The sequence below is a fragment of the Rhinoraja longicauda genome, chromosome 1, assembly GCF_053455715.1.
Source record: "Rhinoraja longicauda isolate Sanriku21f chromosome 1, sRhiLon1.1, whole genome shotgun sequence".
Classification (NCBI taxonomy): Eukaryota; Metazoa; Chordata; class Chondrichthyes; order Rajiformes; family Arhynchobatidae; genus Rhinoraja; species Rhinoraja longicauda.
Window position 1 is genome coordinate 141,809,979 of NC_135953.1, and position 14,155 is coordinate 141,824,133.

General features: G+C 51.0%; 1 protein-coding gene across 1 annotated transcript in view; it reads left to right on the plus strand.

Moving 5' to 3' along the window:
* LOC144593964 (RUN and FYVE domain-containing protein 2-like) overlaps positions 1 to 14,155 on the plus strand; it is an 87,073-nt gene that overhangs the window by 57,979 nt on the left and 14,939 nt on the right. Inside the window, exons 6-10 of the mRNA XM_078400138.1 lie at positions 223 to 324; positions 2,373 to 2,496; positions 7,420 to 7,484; positions 8,812 to 8,877; positions 10,197 to 10,317. Of these exons, the coding sequence (XP_078256264.1) occupies positions 223 to 324; positions 2,373 to 2,496; positions 7,420 to 7,484; positions 8,812 to 8,877; positions 10,197 to 10,317 (478 nt within the window). The remainder of the gene's footprint in view (positions 1 to 222; positions 325 to 2,372; positions 2,497 to 7,419; positions 7,485 to 8,811; positions 8,878 to 10,196; positions 10,318 to 14,155) is intronic.

Consider the following 14,155-nt stretch of genomic DNA (forward strand, 5'->3'; position numbering starts at 1 on the left):
GCGTGGAAATGCGTTGAATGAACGTGATCACGTGGGCGGCAGCGAGCTGTGGCTCACTACTGGTCACTGCTGTTTGCACCAGTGCAGAGTGGAACTATCGTGAGTGGAAGTGTCGTGAGCCGGGCAGCACTGCACTGACGGGGTACTGGGCCTGTGGGTGGGCTGGGCATGGCGTGGCGACGGGCGGGCGGGCGGACTGACGCTCCCTGTGCATCTTTGCAGGACGGCGGTGGGCAGGGGAAGGGCCTGGCTCCGGCTGGCTCTGATGCAGAAGAAGCTCTCCGACTACATGAAGGCCCTGATTAATCGCAAGGACCTCCTGAGGTGAGCGACATCTCGCCCCCTAGGCTCCAGAAGCTACTAGTCTGCGCCGGCCCCATCGATCGAGCCGATCTCCCCCCCTCCCCACACCCCGGCTTTACGGAAAAGAGAACGGAGAGTGGGATCCCACAAGGATGTGTTGGAACCTCAGTGAAACCTGCCGAACAGTGAAAGGCCCAACTTGCCCACACCGACCAACTACACTCGTCCCACCTGCCTGTGTTTGGCCCATATCCCTCCAAACCGTTCCTCTCTACGTACCTGTCCAAATGTCCTCTAAATGCTGTTGGAGTAATTGCCTCAACTTCTACAGACCCGAAACGTCACCTATTCATGTTCTCCAGAGATGCTGCCTGACCCGCTGAGTTACTCCAGCACTCTGTGTCCATGTTCTCCAGAGATGCTGCCTGACCCGCTGAGTTACTCCAGCACTCTGTGTCCATGTTCTCCAGAGATGCTGCCTGACCCGCTGAGTTACTCCAGCACTTTTTTTTTTGTAAACCAGCATCTGGAGGAGGTTGAGGCAAGTACAATAACAATGTTTAAGAAATATTTGGACAAGTGCATGCATTGGACAGGTTTAGAGGAATATGGGCCAAACACAGGCAGGTGGGACTAGTGTAGCTGGGACATGTTGGCCGGTGTGGGTGAGTTGGGCTGAAGGGCCTGTTTCCACACTGTATCACTCTATAACTCTAGTGTAGCTGGGACATGTTGGCCGGTGTGTGCTAGTTGGGCTGAAGGGCCTGTTTCCACACGTATGACTATCACTTTATTTCCATTCCTTCTGGTAGCGTCACCCCTCTAACCCTTTCCTGTCCATCCACGCATCCAAATGTGTTTTAAATTGTTTTAGTACTTGCCTCAATTGCCTCCTCTGGCAGCTCTTTCCGTATATCCACCACCCTCTGTGTGAAAAAGTTGCCCCACAAACTCCTATTTAATGTTTCCCCCTCTCACCTTAAACCTTTGTCCTCTGGTTCTTGATCCCCCTCCCCTGGGTAAAAGACTGTGCATTCACCTGATCTTTAGACTTTAGAGATACAACGTGGAAACAGGCCCTTCGGCCCACCAGAATCTCGCCGCCCACCAGAATCTCGTACACTAGCACTATCCTACACACGAGGGACAATTCACAATTTACACAAGTTGACCAACATACAAACCTGCACATTTTTTTGAATGTGGCAGGAAACCGGAGCACCCGGAGAAAACCCACGCGGTCACAGAGGGAACGTACAAACTCCACACAGTCAGCACCCGTAGTCGGGATGGAACTCAGGCCTCTGGTGCTGTGAGGCAGCAACTCTGCCACTGTGCAACCCTGTTCCCCTCATGATTTTAATACAACTCACTAAGATCGCCCCTCATCTCCCGGCGCTCCAAGGAATAGAGTCACAGCCTGCACAACCTCTCCTTGTAGCTCAGTCCCTTCAGTCATTGAAACATAGAAACATAGAAAATAGGTGCAGGAGGAGGCCATTTGGCCCTTCGAGCCAGCACCGCCATTCATTGTGATCATGGCTGATCATCCACAATCAGTAACCCGTGCCTGCCTTCTCCCCATATCCCTTGATTCCACTAGCCCCTAGAGCTCTATCTAACTTTCTTTTAAATTCATCCAGTGAATTGGCCTCCACTGCCCTCTGTGGCAGAGAATTCCACAAACTCACAACTCTCTGGGTGAAAAAGTTGCTTCTCACCTCAGTTTTAAATGGCCTCCCCTTTATTCTTAGACTGTGGCCCCTGGTTCTGGACTCCCCCAACATTGGGAACATTTTTCCTGCATCGAGCTTGTCCAGTCCTTTTATAATTTTATACGTCTCTATAAGATCCCCTCTCATCCTTCTAAACTCCAGTGAATACAAGCCCAGTCTTTCCAATCTGTCCTCATATGACAGTCCCGCCATCCCAGGGATTAACCCGGTGAACCTACGCTGCACTGCCTCAAAGGCAAATGCTGGCAGCATCCTGGTGAATCTTCTCCGCACACATTCCAGCTGACCTGTATCCTTGCTACAGCGTGGCGTTTCTTCCCCTTTGCCCTTCAGTGAGTTCTACGAGCCAAACGCCCTGATGATGGAGGAGGAAGGGGCAGTGATCGCCGGACTGCTGGTGGGACTCAACGTCATCGATGTCAACCTTTGTATGAAGGGAGAAGACCTGGACACGCAGGTAGGAGAGAGAGAGAGAGAGAGAGAGGAAAAAAGGAAAAAAAGGCCTCGAAGCCTTGCCCCAATCTCTCAGATCTCTGGGAAAGGCAGCGGTAGAGTTGCTGCCTCACAGCGCCGGAGACCCGGGTTCCATCCTGACCACGGGTGCTGTCTGCACGAGGCTTGTATGTTCTCCCTGTGACCGTGTGGGTTTTCTCCGGGTGCTCCGGTTTCCTCCCACACTCCAAAGACGTGCGGGTTTGTGGGTTAATTGGCTTGATAAATGTAGAAATTGTCCCCAGTGGGTGTAGGATAGTGTTAATGTGCGGGGATCGCTGGTCGGCGCGGACCCGGTGGGCCGAAGGGCCTGTTTCCGCGCTGTATCTCTAAACTAAACTAAACATAGGCAGAATGCCTTAAAGAATTCAGGGAAGATTGACAAGCAAAAGAGGCGGGCAGTCGGCTCGGCCAGAGTCCTGGTCAGAACCCGTGAACTGTCGGCACAGTAGAGTTGCTGCCTCACAGCACCAGAGACCCGGGTCGATCCTCACTGTGGGCCGTGCCTGTACAGCGTTTGTACGTTCTCCCTGTGACCGCGCGCTCTGGTTTCCTTCCACACTCCAAAGACGTTCAGGTTTATAAGTTAATTGGCGTCTGTAAATGATAAATGCTCTCCAGTGTGTAGGGTAGTGGCGGTGTACAGGGAGGTCACGGACTCGGTGGGCTGAAGGGCCTGTTTCCACACTGTAACTCTGAAGTCTACAGAATGGCCGGCTTGGCCAGGCCTGGGAACAAAGCCCAGCCGCGTCAATAGACAATAGCCAATAGGTGCAGGAGGAGGCCATTCGGCCCTTCGAGCCAGCACCGCCATTCAATGTGATTCTGGCTGATCATCCACAATCAGTATCCCGTTCCTACCTTCTCCCCATACCCCCTGACTCCGCTATCCTTAAGAGCTCTATCTAGCTCTCTCTTGAATGCATTCAGAGAACTGGCCTCCACTGCCTTCTGAGGCAGAGAATTCCACAGATTCACAACTCTCTGACTGAAAAAGCTTTTCCTCATCTCCGTTCTAAATGGCCTACCCCTTATTCTTAAACTGTGGCCCCTGGTTCTGGACTCCCCCAACATTAGGAAGATGTTTCCTGCCTCTAACGTGTCCAACCCCTTAATAATCTTAATAATCGTTTCGATAAGATCCCCTCATCCTTCTAAATTCCAGTGTATACAAGCCTAGTCGCTCCAGTCTTGCAACATACGATAGTCCCGCCATTCCGGGAATTAACCTAGTAAACCTACGCTGCACGCCCTCAATAGCAAGAATATCTTTCCTAAGGACTGCAGAAGGACCTCTTTGCTCCTATACTCAACTCCTCTTGTTATGAAGGCCAACATTCCATTGGCTTTCTTCACTGCCTGCTGTACCTGCATGCTTCCTTTCAGTGACTGATGCACTAGGACACCCAGATCTCGTTGTATGTCCCCTGTTCTTAACTTGACACCATTCAGATAATACTCTGCCTTCCTATTCTTACCACCAAAGTGGATAACCTCACACTTATCCACATTAAACGTCCTCCTCCGATCTACCCGCTCCCCTCCCCCTGCACCCGGTGCCCAAAGGTCAGGGTTATGGCAACTTCCAGACTTTTCCAGTAAACTCTTTTCTAATTGCCATTACTACACAGGGAGTCGGAGTAATGTTTACGCAGACCCAACAGAACAAGCTTGCAGGCACAGCAGGCAGTGCAGAAAGCTAATGGCATGTTGACCTTCATAACGAGAGGATTTCAGTATAGGAGCAAAGAAGTCCTTCTGCAGTTGTACAGGGCCCTGGTGAGACCACATCTGGAGTATTGTGTGCAGTTTTGGTCTCCTAATTTGAGGAAGGACGTCCTTTCTATTGAGGCAGTTCAGCGCAGGTTCACCAGGTTAATCCCCGGGATGGCGGGACTGTCATATGTGGAAAGATTAGAAAGACTGGGCTTGTATTCACTGGAGTTTAGAAGGATGAGAGGGGATCTTATAGAGACGTATAAAATTATAAAAGGACTGGACAAGCTAGATGCAGGAAAAATGTTCCCAATGTTGGGGGAGTCCAGAACCAGGGGCTAAGAATAAAGGGGAGGCCATTTAAAACTGAGGTGAGAAGCAACTTTTTCACCCAGAGAGTTGTGAGTTTGTGGAATTCTCTGCCACAGAGGGCAGTGGAGGCCAATTCACTGGATGAATTTAAAAGAAAGTTAGATAGAGCTCTAGGGGCTAGTGGAATCAAGGGGTATGGGGAGAAGGCAGGCACGGGTTACTGATTGTGGATGATCAGCCATGATCACAATGAATGGCGGTGCTGGCTCGAAGGGCCAAATGGCCTCCTCCTGCAACTATTTTCTATGTTTCTAAGATGGTGGGAGTGAAGTGCAGACAAGGAGCAGCCCCTTCAAGTCTGAGCAAGTCTCACCAGATCTGAGGAAGGTTGTGCTTGCCCCTGAGGTGGTTTTGCAAGAATGATCCCAGGAATGAGTGTGTTAACATATGATGAGTGTTTGTCGGCACTGGGCCTGTACTCGCTGGAGTTTAGAAGGATGAAGAGGGACCTCATTGAAACGTACAGAATAGTGAAAGGCCTGGATAGAGTGGATGTGGAGAGGATGTTTCCACTAGTGGGAGAGTCTAGGACCAGAGGGCACAGCCTCAGAATTAAAGGAGCTTCTTTTAGGAAGGAGATGAGGAGGAATTTCTTGAGTCAGAGGGTGGTGAACCTGTGGATTTCTTTGCCACAGAAGGCTGTGGAGGCCAAGTCAGTGGATATATTTAAGGCAGAGATGGACAGATTAGTGCCGGTGTCAGGGGGTAGAATAGAATAGAATTGAATTGAATACATTTTATTAGTCTGAAGAAGGGTCTCCACCCGAAACATCACCCATCTAGGATGGGGAGGAATCTGCCTACAGAGGGGAAGTGACACAGCTGGCGTCCTGGTGCCATCGCAACAACCTGGAGCTCAATGCTCTCAAGACAGTGGAATTGATTGTAGACTTTCGAAGAGATCCCCCTCCCCTCCCCCCACTCACCATCAACAACACCACAGTCACATCTGTGGAGTTCCTTGGAACTATCATCTCCAGGGACCTTAAATGGGAGGCCACCATCGACTCCACAGTCAAAAAGGCCTAACAGAGAATGTACTTCCTGCGGCAACTGAAGAAACACAATCTGCCACAGGCAATGATGGTCCAATTCTATACTGCTATCATTGAGTCCGTCCTCACCTTCTCCATCATGGTCTGGTTTGGCTCAGCCACCAAGCACAACATCCGGTGGCTGCAACGGATCGTTCGCACAGCTGAGAAGGTTGTTGGCTGCAACCTTCCCCCCATTGATGAACTGTACACTGCAAGGGCCAGGAAGCGAGCGGGCAAGATCATCTCTGACCCCTCTCACCCTGGCCACAAACTCTTTGAAGCACTTCCCTCTGGAAGGCGACTCCGGACTGTCAAAGCAGCCACAGCCAGACATAAAAACAGCTTGTTTCCACGAGTGATAGTTCTACTGAATAACCAAAGTCTGTAGTCTCTTTTTTGCTCTGGTTTGTTTTCACCCACATGTTTAGACCATAATGTTGTATCCTTATTATTTTGATGTGTTTATGCTTTATTCTTAATTGTTAACTGTATGTTTGTGTTGTCATTTGTGAGCGGAGCACCAAGGCACATTCCTTGTATCTGCATACTTGGCCAATAAACTTATTCATTCATTCCTTCTCTCCAGAGATGCTGCCTGACCTGCTGAGTTACTCCAGCACTCTGTGTCCATGTTCTCCAGAGATGCTGCCTGACCCGCTGAGTTACTCCAGCACTCTGTGTCCATGTTCTCCAGAGATGCTGCCTGACCTGCTGAGTTACTCCAGCACTCTGTGTCCATGTTCTCCAGAGATGCTGCCTGACCCGCTGAGTTACTCCAGCACTCTGTGTCCATGTTCTCCACAGATGCTGCCTGACCCGCTGAGTTACTCCAGCACTCTGTGTCCATGTTCTCCAGAGATGCTGCCTGACCCGCTGAGTTACTCCAGCATTTTGTGTCTACCTTCGATTTTATTGGCCAAGTATGTACACACACAAGGAATGTGCCTTGGTGCTCCGCTCACAAGTAACAACACGACATACAGTAAACAATTAAGAATAAAGCATTAAACATTAAAACATTACAGTTGAAACATGTTGATGGGGAGAAGGCAGGAGAATGGGGTTAGGAGAGAGAGATAGATCGGCCATGCTTGAATGGCGGTGGAGACTCGATGGGCCGAATGGCCTGATCCTGCTCCTATCCCTGGTGACCTGAAGTACAGAGGGAGACTGCAAGGTCTCTTGCTGCTGGTGTGGGTGGAGTGGGGATGCTGCTGGTGTGGGTGTAGTGGGGATGCTGCTGGTGTGGGTGGAGTGGGGATGCTGCTGGTGTGGGTGTAGTGGGGATGCTGCTGGTGTGGGTGTAGCGGGGGTGCTGCTGGTGTAGTGGGGGTGCTGCTGGTGTGGGTGTAGCGGGGGTGCTGCTGGTGTGGGTGTAGCGGGGGTGCTGCTGGTGTGGGTGTAGTGGGGGTGCTGCTGGTGTGGGTGTAGTGGGGGTGCTGCTGGTGTGGGTGTAGCGGGGGTGCTGCTGGTGTAGTGGGGGTGCTGCTGGTGTGGGTGGAGTGGGGATGCTACTGGTGTGGGTGTAGCGGGGGTGCTGCTGGTGTAGCGGGGATGCTGCTGGTGTGGGTGGAGTGGGGATGCTGCTGGTATGGGTGTAGCGGGGGTGCTGCTGGTGTAGCGGGGGTGCTGCTGGTGTGGGTGTAGCGGGGGTGCTGCTGGTGTGGGTGTAGCGGGGGTGCTGCTGGTGTAGCGGGGGTGCTGCTGGGTAGCAGGGGTGCTCTAGTCCCGTGGTGCTGACCCACGCTGCCTTTATATTGCAGGTCGGCGTCATTGATTTCTCCCTCTACTTGAAGGATGGCGGGCACAGCAGCAAGACGATAGAGGGGTGAGTGTTTGTCACGTGCCATGGCGTGGCGTGCAGCCGTTAACGCCCCTCGCTCATGCCCCCTTGCTCCATGTCCCTGCAGCGTGCCCACCGCCAGCAGGATAACCCCACATACACCTCGCCCGGCTCAGAACTACACTCAGAGTCCACACCGACCATCAATAACCCGCCCACACTAGTTCCAACTAGCTCCATGTTATGCCACATTCTCATCCACCTTCGTGTTCCATGTGCCCACCACACCCTGTGTAATATGAATGTATATATATATATATTGTATGATTTTGCTGTGTTGTATGCAAAACAATGAATCGCACTGTATTTACGTACCTATGATGACAAACTATCGTATCACTCCACGAGTTTAGTTCAGTTTGGAGATACTGCACTGATCGAGGCCCTTCGGCCCACTGATTTCACACTGATCATCGATCATCCGTTCACACTACTCCTACATTATCCCACTTTCTAAACCTTGCTGTAGTTTAGTTTATTGTCACGTGTACCGAGGTTCAGTTCAAAGCTTTTTCTGTTGCGTGCTATCCAGTTAGTAGAAAGACTATACATGATTACAATCGAGCCGTCCACAGTGAACAGATACAGGATAAAGGGAATAACGTTTAGTGCAAGATAATGTCCAGTAAAGTCCGATTAAAGATAGTCCGATGGTCTCCAATGAGGTAGATGGGAGGTCAGGAATGCTCTTTGGTTGTGGTAGGATGGTTCAGATGCCTGATAACAGCCGGGAAGAAACTGTCCCTGAATCTGGAGGTGTGCGTTTTCACACTTCTGTACCTCTTGCCCGATGGGAGAGGGGAGAAGAGGGAGTGGCCGGGGTGAGACTGGTCCTTGATTGTGCTGCTGGCCTTGCCGAGGCAGCGTGAGGTGTAGATGGAGTCAGTGGAAGGGAGCTTGGTTTGTGTGATGGTCTGGGCTGTGTCCACAACTCTCTGCAATTTCTAGCGGTCGTGGATGGAGCTGTTCCCAAACCAGGCTGTGATGCATCCTGATAAAATGCTCTCTATGGTGCATCTGTAGAAGTTGGTGAGAGTTGGTGGGGACATAAATTTCCTCTGACACACTGGGAACAATTTACAGGTTTACAAAAAACCAATTAACCTACAAACCTGCACGTCTTTGGAGTGTGGAAGGAAACTGGGCCACCCAGAGAAACCCACGCAGGTCACGGGGAGAACGTACAAACTCCGTACAGACAGCACCCGCAGTCGGGATGGAACCCGGGTCTCCGGCGCTGTGAGACTTGGTGGGCCGTAGTGCCGGTTTGCGCGCGTAGTCTCTCAAGTCTAACGTCTTGTTGTTCTCGCAGGGACGGACAAATCACAGCCATCTTGGACCAAAAGAATTACGTGGAAGAGCTGAACAGGCACTTGAGGTACATGCTAGAGTCATAGAGTCACAGAGTGATACAGTGTGGAAACAGGCCCTTCAGCCCAACTCGCCCACACCAGCCAACATGTCCCAGCTACACTAGAGTCACAGAGTGATACAGTGTGGAAACAGGCACTTCAGCCCAACTCGCCCACACCAGCCAACATGTCCCAGCTACCCTAGTCCCACTTGCCTGCGCTTGGTCCATATCCCTCCAAACCTGTCCTATCCATGTACCTGTCCAACTGTTTCTTAAACGGTGGGATAGTCCCAGCCTCAACTACCTCATCTGGCAACTTGTTCCATACACCCACCACCCTCTGTGTGAAAAAGTTACCCCTCAGATTCCTATTAAATCTTTTTCCCTTCACCTTGAACCTATGTCCTCTGGTCCTCGATTCCCCTACTCTGGGTCCACGGTGATCTGTTCCTCACATGGTGTTGTGCACGCGTGCTGCGTGTGGGTGGGTAGCGTGTGGGTGGGTAGCGTGTGCGTGGGCAAGAGACTCTGTGCATCTACCCGATCTATTCCTCTGATGATTTTGTGTGTAGTGAGTGTGTGTTGAGGGTACGGTACGGGGGTTGCGAGGCGGAGGGAATCCTTGCGCTGCACAGACCCGTCTCTGCGTTGTGGAAGAGAAAGACTCCAGTGAATCTCAAACTGTGGAGACCAAGTCAGTGGATTTCACCTGCACCTCCTCCAACCTCATCTACTGTATCCGCTGCTCCAGGTGTCAACCTCTCTACATCAGCGAGACCAAGCGCAGGCTCGGCGATCATTTCACTCAACACCTCCGCTCAGTCTGTCTTAACCGACCTGATCTCCCGGTGGCTCAGCACGTCAACTCCCCCTCCCACTCTCAGTCTGTCCTGGGCCTCCTCCATTGTCAGAGTGAGGCCCAGTGCAAATTGGAGGAACAGCACCTCATATTTCTCTTGGGTAGTTTACACCCCAGCGGTATGAACATTGACTTCTCTAACTTCAGATAGTCCCTGCTTTCCATCTCTCTCCATCCCCTCCCCCTTCCCAGTTCTCCCATCAGTCTAAAGAAGGGTCTCGACCCGAAACGTCACCCATTCCTTCTCTCCAGAGATGCTGCCTGAGCCGCTGAGTTACTCCAGCACTCTGTGTCCATGTTCTCCAGAGATGCTGCCTGAGCCGCTGAGTTACTCCAGCACTCTGTGTCCATGTTCTCCAGAGATGCTGCCTGACCCGCTGAGTTACTCCAGCACTCTGTGTCCATGTTCTCCAGAGATGCTGCCTGACCCGCTGAGTTACTCCAGCACTCTGCATTTAGCGATGATTCTCTTGTTGTTTTCTAGTTCCACCGTAAATAATCTCCAGGCAAAAGTGGATGCGTTGGAAAAATCGAACACCAAGCTGACCGAAGAGGTGAGTGTGAGGGAGTGTGTTGCCCCAGTGTGTGCGTGGCGGGCTGCATGTGTGAGTGTGTGTGAGAGAGGGTGTGCAACTCTCTCTGCGCTTGGTTTTGTAGGGCGCCCGTGCGCCAGATTGTGACTCGCCCAGCGCAGAGATGGTGTGACCGGTCGGGGCATGTTGTCGTCGCTGGTAAGGCCCCTACGACCCACTGAGTCCACGCCAACCAGCGACCACCCGTTCACACTAGCTCTCTGTTATCCCACTGTCTCATCCACCCCTTACACACGAGGGGGCCATTTACAGAGGGACGATTAACCCACAAACCCGCACGTCTTTGGGATGTGGGGGGGGGGGGACCTGAGCACCCGGAGAAAACCCACGCGGTCACAGGGAGAGCGTGCAAACTCCACACAGACGGCACCTGTGGTCAGGATGGGTTCCGGGTCTCTGGCGCTGTGAGGCACTGGCTCTGTTACTGTGGCCCTGTACGCCCCAGATTATCGAGGATTGTCGATGCTGCTAATAGTCTGTCTCAACGAGCTCCCTTGTTCTTCCCAACTCGTGGTGGTGCAGCGGTAGAGTTGCCGACTCGCAGCGAATGCAGCACCAGAGACCCGGGTTCCATCCTGACTACGGGTGCTGTCTGTACGGAGTTTGCACGTTCTCCCCGTGACCTATAGACAATAGACAATAGACAATAGACAATAGGTGCAGGAGTAGGCCATTCAGCCCTTCGAGCCAGCACCGCCATTCAATGCGATCATGGCTGATCACTATCAATCAGTACCCCGTTCCTGCCTTCTCCCCATACCCCCTCACTCCGCTATCCTTAAGAGCTCTATCCAGCTCTCTCTTGAAAGCATCCAACGAACTGGCCTCCACTGCCTTCTGAGGCAGAGAATTCCACACCTTCACCACCCTCTGACTGAAAAAGTTCTTCCTCATCTCCGTTCTAAATGGCCTACCCCTTATTCTCAAACTGTGGCCCCTTGTTCTGGACTCCCCCAACATTGGGAACATGTTATCTGCCTCTAATGTGTCCAATCCCCTAATTATCTTATATGTTTCAATAAGATCCCCCCTCATCCTTCTAAATTCCAGTGTATACAAGCCCAATCGCTCCAGCCTTTCAACATACGACAGTCCCGCCATTCCGGGAATTAATCTAGTGAACCTACGCTGCACGCCCTCCATAGCAAGAATATCCTTCCTCAAATTTGGAGACCAAAACTGCACACAGTACTCCAGGTGCGGTCTCACCAGGGCCCGGTACAACTGTAGAAGGACCTCTTTGCTCCTATACTCAACTCCTCTTGTTACGAAGGCCAACATTCCATTGGCTTTCTTCACTGCCTGCTGAACCTGCATGCTTCCTTTCATTGACTGATGCACTAGGACACCCAGATCTCGTTGAACTCCCCCTCCTCCTAACTTGACACCATTCAGATAATAATCTGCCTTTCTATTCTTACTTCCAAAGTGAATAACCTCACACTTATCTACATTAAACTGCATCTGCCATGTATCCGCCCACTCACACAACCTGTCCAGGTCACCCTGCAGCCTTATTGCATCTTCCTCACAATTCACACTACCCCCCAACTTAGTATCATCTGCAAATTTGCTAATGGTACTTTTAATCCCTCCGTCTAAGTCATTAATGTATATCGTAAATAGCTGGGGTCCCAGCACCGAACCTTGCGGTACCCCACTGGTCACTACCTGCCATTCCGAAAGGGACCCATTTATCCCCACTCTTTGCTTTCTGTCTGTTAACCAATTTTCTATCCATGTCAGTACCCTACCCCCAATACCATGTGCCCTAATTTTGCCCACTAATCTCCTATGTGGGACCTTGTCGAAGGCTTTCTGAAAGTCGAGGTACACCACATCCACTGACTCTCCCTTGTCAATTTTCCTAGTTACATCCTCAAAAAATTCCAGTAGATTTGTCAAGCATGATTTCCCCTTCGTAAATCCATGCTGACTCGGAACGATCCCGTTACTGCTATCCAAATGCTCAGCAATTTCGTCTTTTATAATTGACTCCAGCATTTTCCCCACCACTGATGTCAGACTAACTGGTCTATAATTACCCGTTTTCTCTCTCCCTCCTTTCTTAAAAAGTGGGATAACATTTGCTATCCTCCAATCCACAGGAACTGATCCTGAATCTATAGAACATTGAAAAATGATCTCCAATGCTTCCACTATTTCTAGAGCCACCTCCTTAAGTACTCTGGGATGCAGACCATCAGGCCCTGGGGATTTATCAGCCTTCAGTCCCATCAGTCTACCCAAAACCATTTCCTGCCTAATGTGGATTTCCTTCAGTTCCTCCATCACCCTAGGTTCTCCAGCCCCTAGAACATTTGGGAGATTGTGTGTATCTTCCTCAGTGAAGACAGATCCAAAGTAACGGTTTAACTCGTCTGCCATTTCTTTGTTCCCCATAATAAATTCCCCTGCTTCTGTCTTCAAGGGACCCACATTTGCCTTGACTATTTTTTTCCTCTTCACGTACCTAAAAAAACTTTTGCTATCCTCCTTTATATTATTGGCTAGTTTACCCTCGTACCTCATCTTTTCTCCTCGTATTGCCTTTTTAGTTAACTTTTGTTGCTCTTTAAAAGAGTCCCAATCCTCTGTCTTCCCACTCTTCTTTGCTATGTTATACTTCCTCTCCTTAATTTTTATGCTGTCCCTGACTTCCCTTGTCAGCCACAGGTGTCTCTTACTCCCCTTAGAGTCTTTCCACCTCTTTGCGTGGGTTTTCTCCGAGATCTTCAGTTTCCTCCCACACTCCAAAGACGTATGGGTTTATAGGCTTGGTAAATGTAAACATTGTCCCTAGTGGGTGTAGGATAGTGTTAGTGTGTGGGGATCGCCGGTCGGCACAGACCCGGTGGGCCGAAGGGCCTGTTTCCGCGCTGTATCTGTAAACTAGTGGGAGGGTGTTGGACCAGAGGCAGCAGCCTCAGAATATGATGACGTGCCTTGAGGAGGTATTTATTTCTCTGGGTGCTCCGGTTTCCTCCCGCATCTCTAAGACGTGCAAGTTTGTCGGTTAAATTGTCCCCTGTGAATAGTTCCCGGTATGAGTGTGTACGCGGATGGGAAAGTGGGATAACATAGATCTAGTGTACGAGGGGGATCGCTGGTCGGCACGGACTCGGTGGGCTGAAGGGCCTGTTTCCGCACTGTATCTCGAAACTAAATTAAGCTGAACTTAAAAGAGAGGCAGTTTCCTTGGTCTCCACGATGCCCACAGGTCTGGGGAATCTCTGCTGCACTCCTTCAGTGCCAAACGCAGCGTTTCCAGAGCTCACACCTGTACCCAGCTCGGCAGGTACGGTCTACCTGTAGCAGCACCTCCCCACACCTGTGCTCCAGTCCCCCCTGTTGACAGGTACATGGATAGGAAAGATTTAGTGGGATATGGGCCAAACGTGGGCAGGTAGGACTAGTGTAGATTTAGTTTAAATTCAGAGATACAGCGCGGCAACAGGCCCTTCGGCCCACCGGGTCCGTGCCGCCCAGCGATCCCCGCACATTAACACTATCCTACACCCACTAGGGACAATGTTTACATTTACCAAACCAATTAACCTGCAAATCTGTACATCTTTGGAGTGTGGGAGGAAACCGAAGATCTCGGAGAAAACCCACGCAGGTCACGGGGAGAACGTACAAACTCCGTACAGACGGCGCCCGTAGTCGGGATGGAACCTGAGTCTCCGGCGCTGCATTCGCTGTAAGGCAGCAACTCTACCGCTGCGCTACCGTGACAACCACCATTGATTATTAAATCAGGTCCTTCTGTTAAAGCAACAGTATGCTCTCAGGTCTTTGGCATGTTGTTAACCTTCTCTCTCTCTCTCCCTCCTCCCTCTCCCCTTCC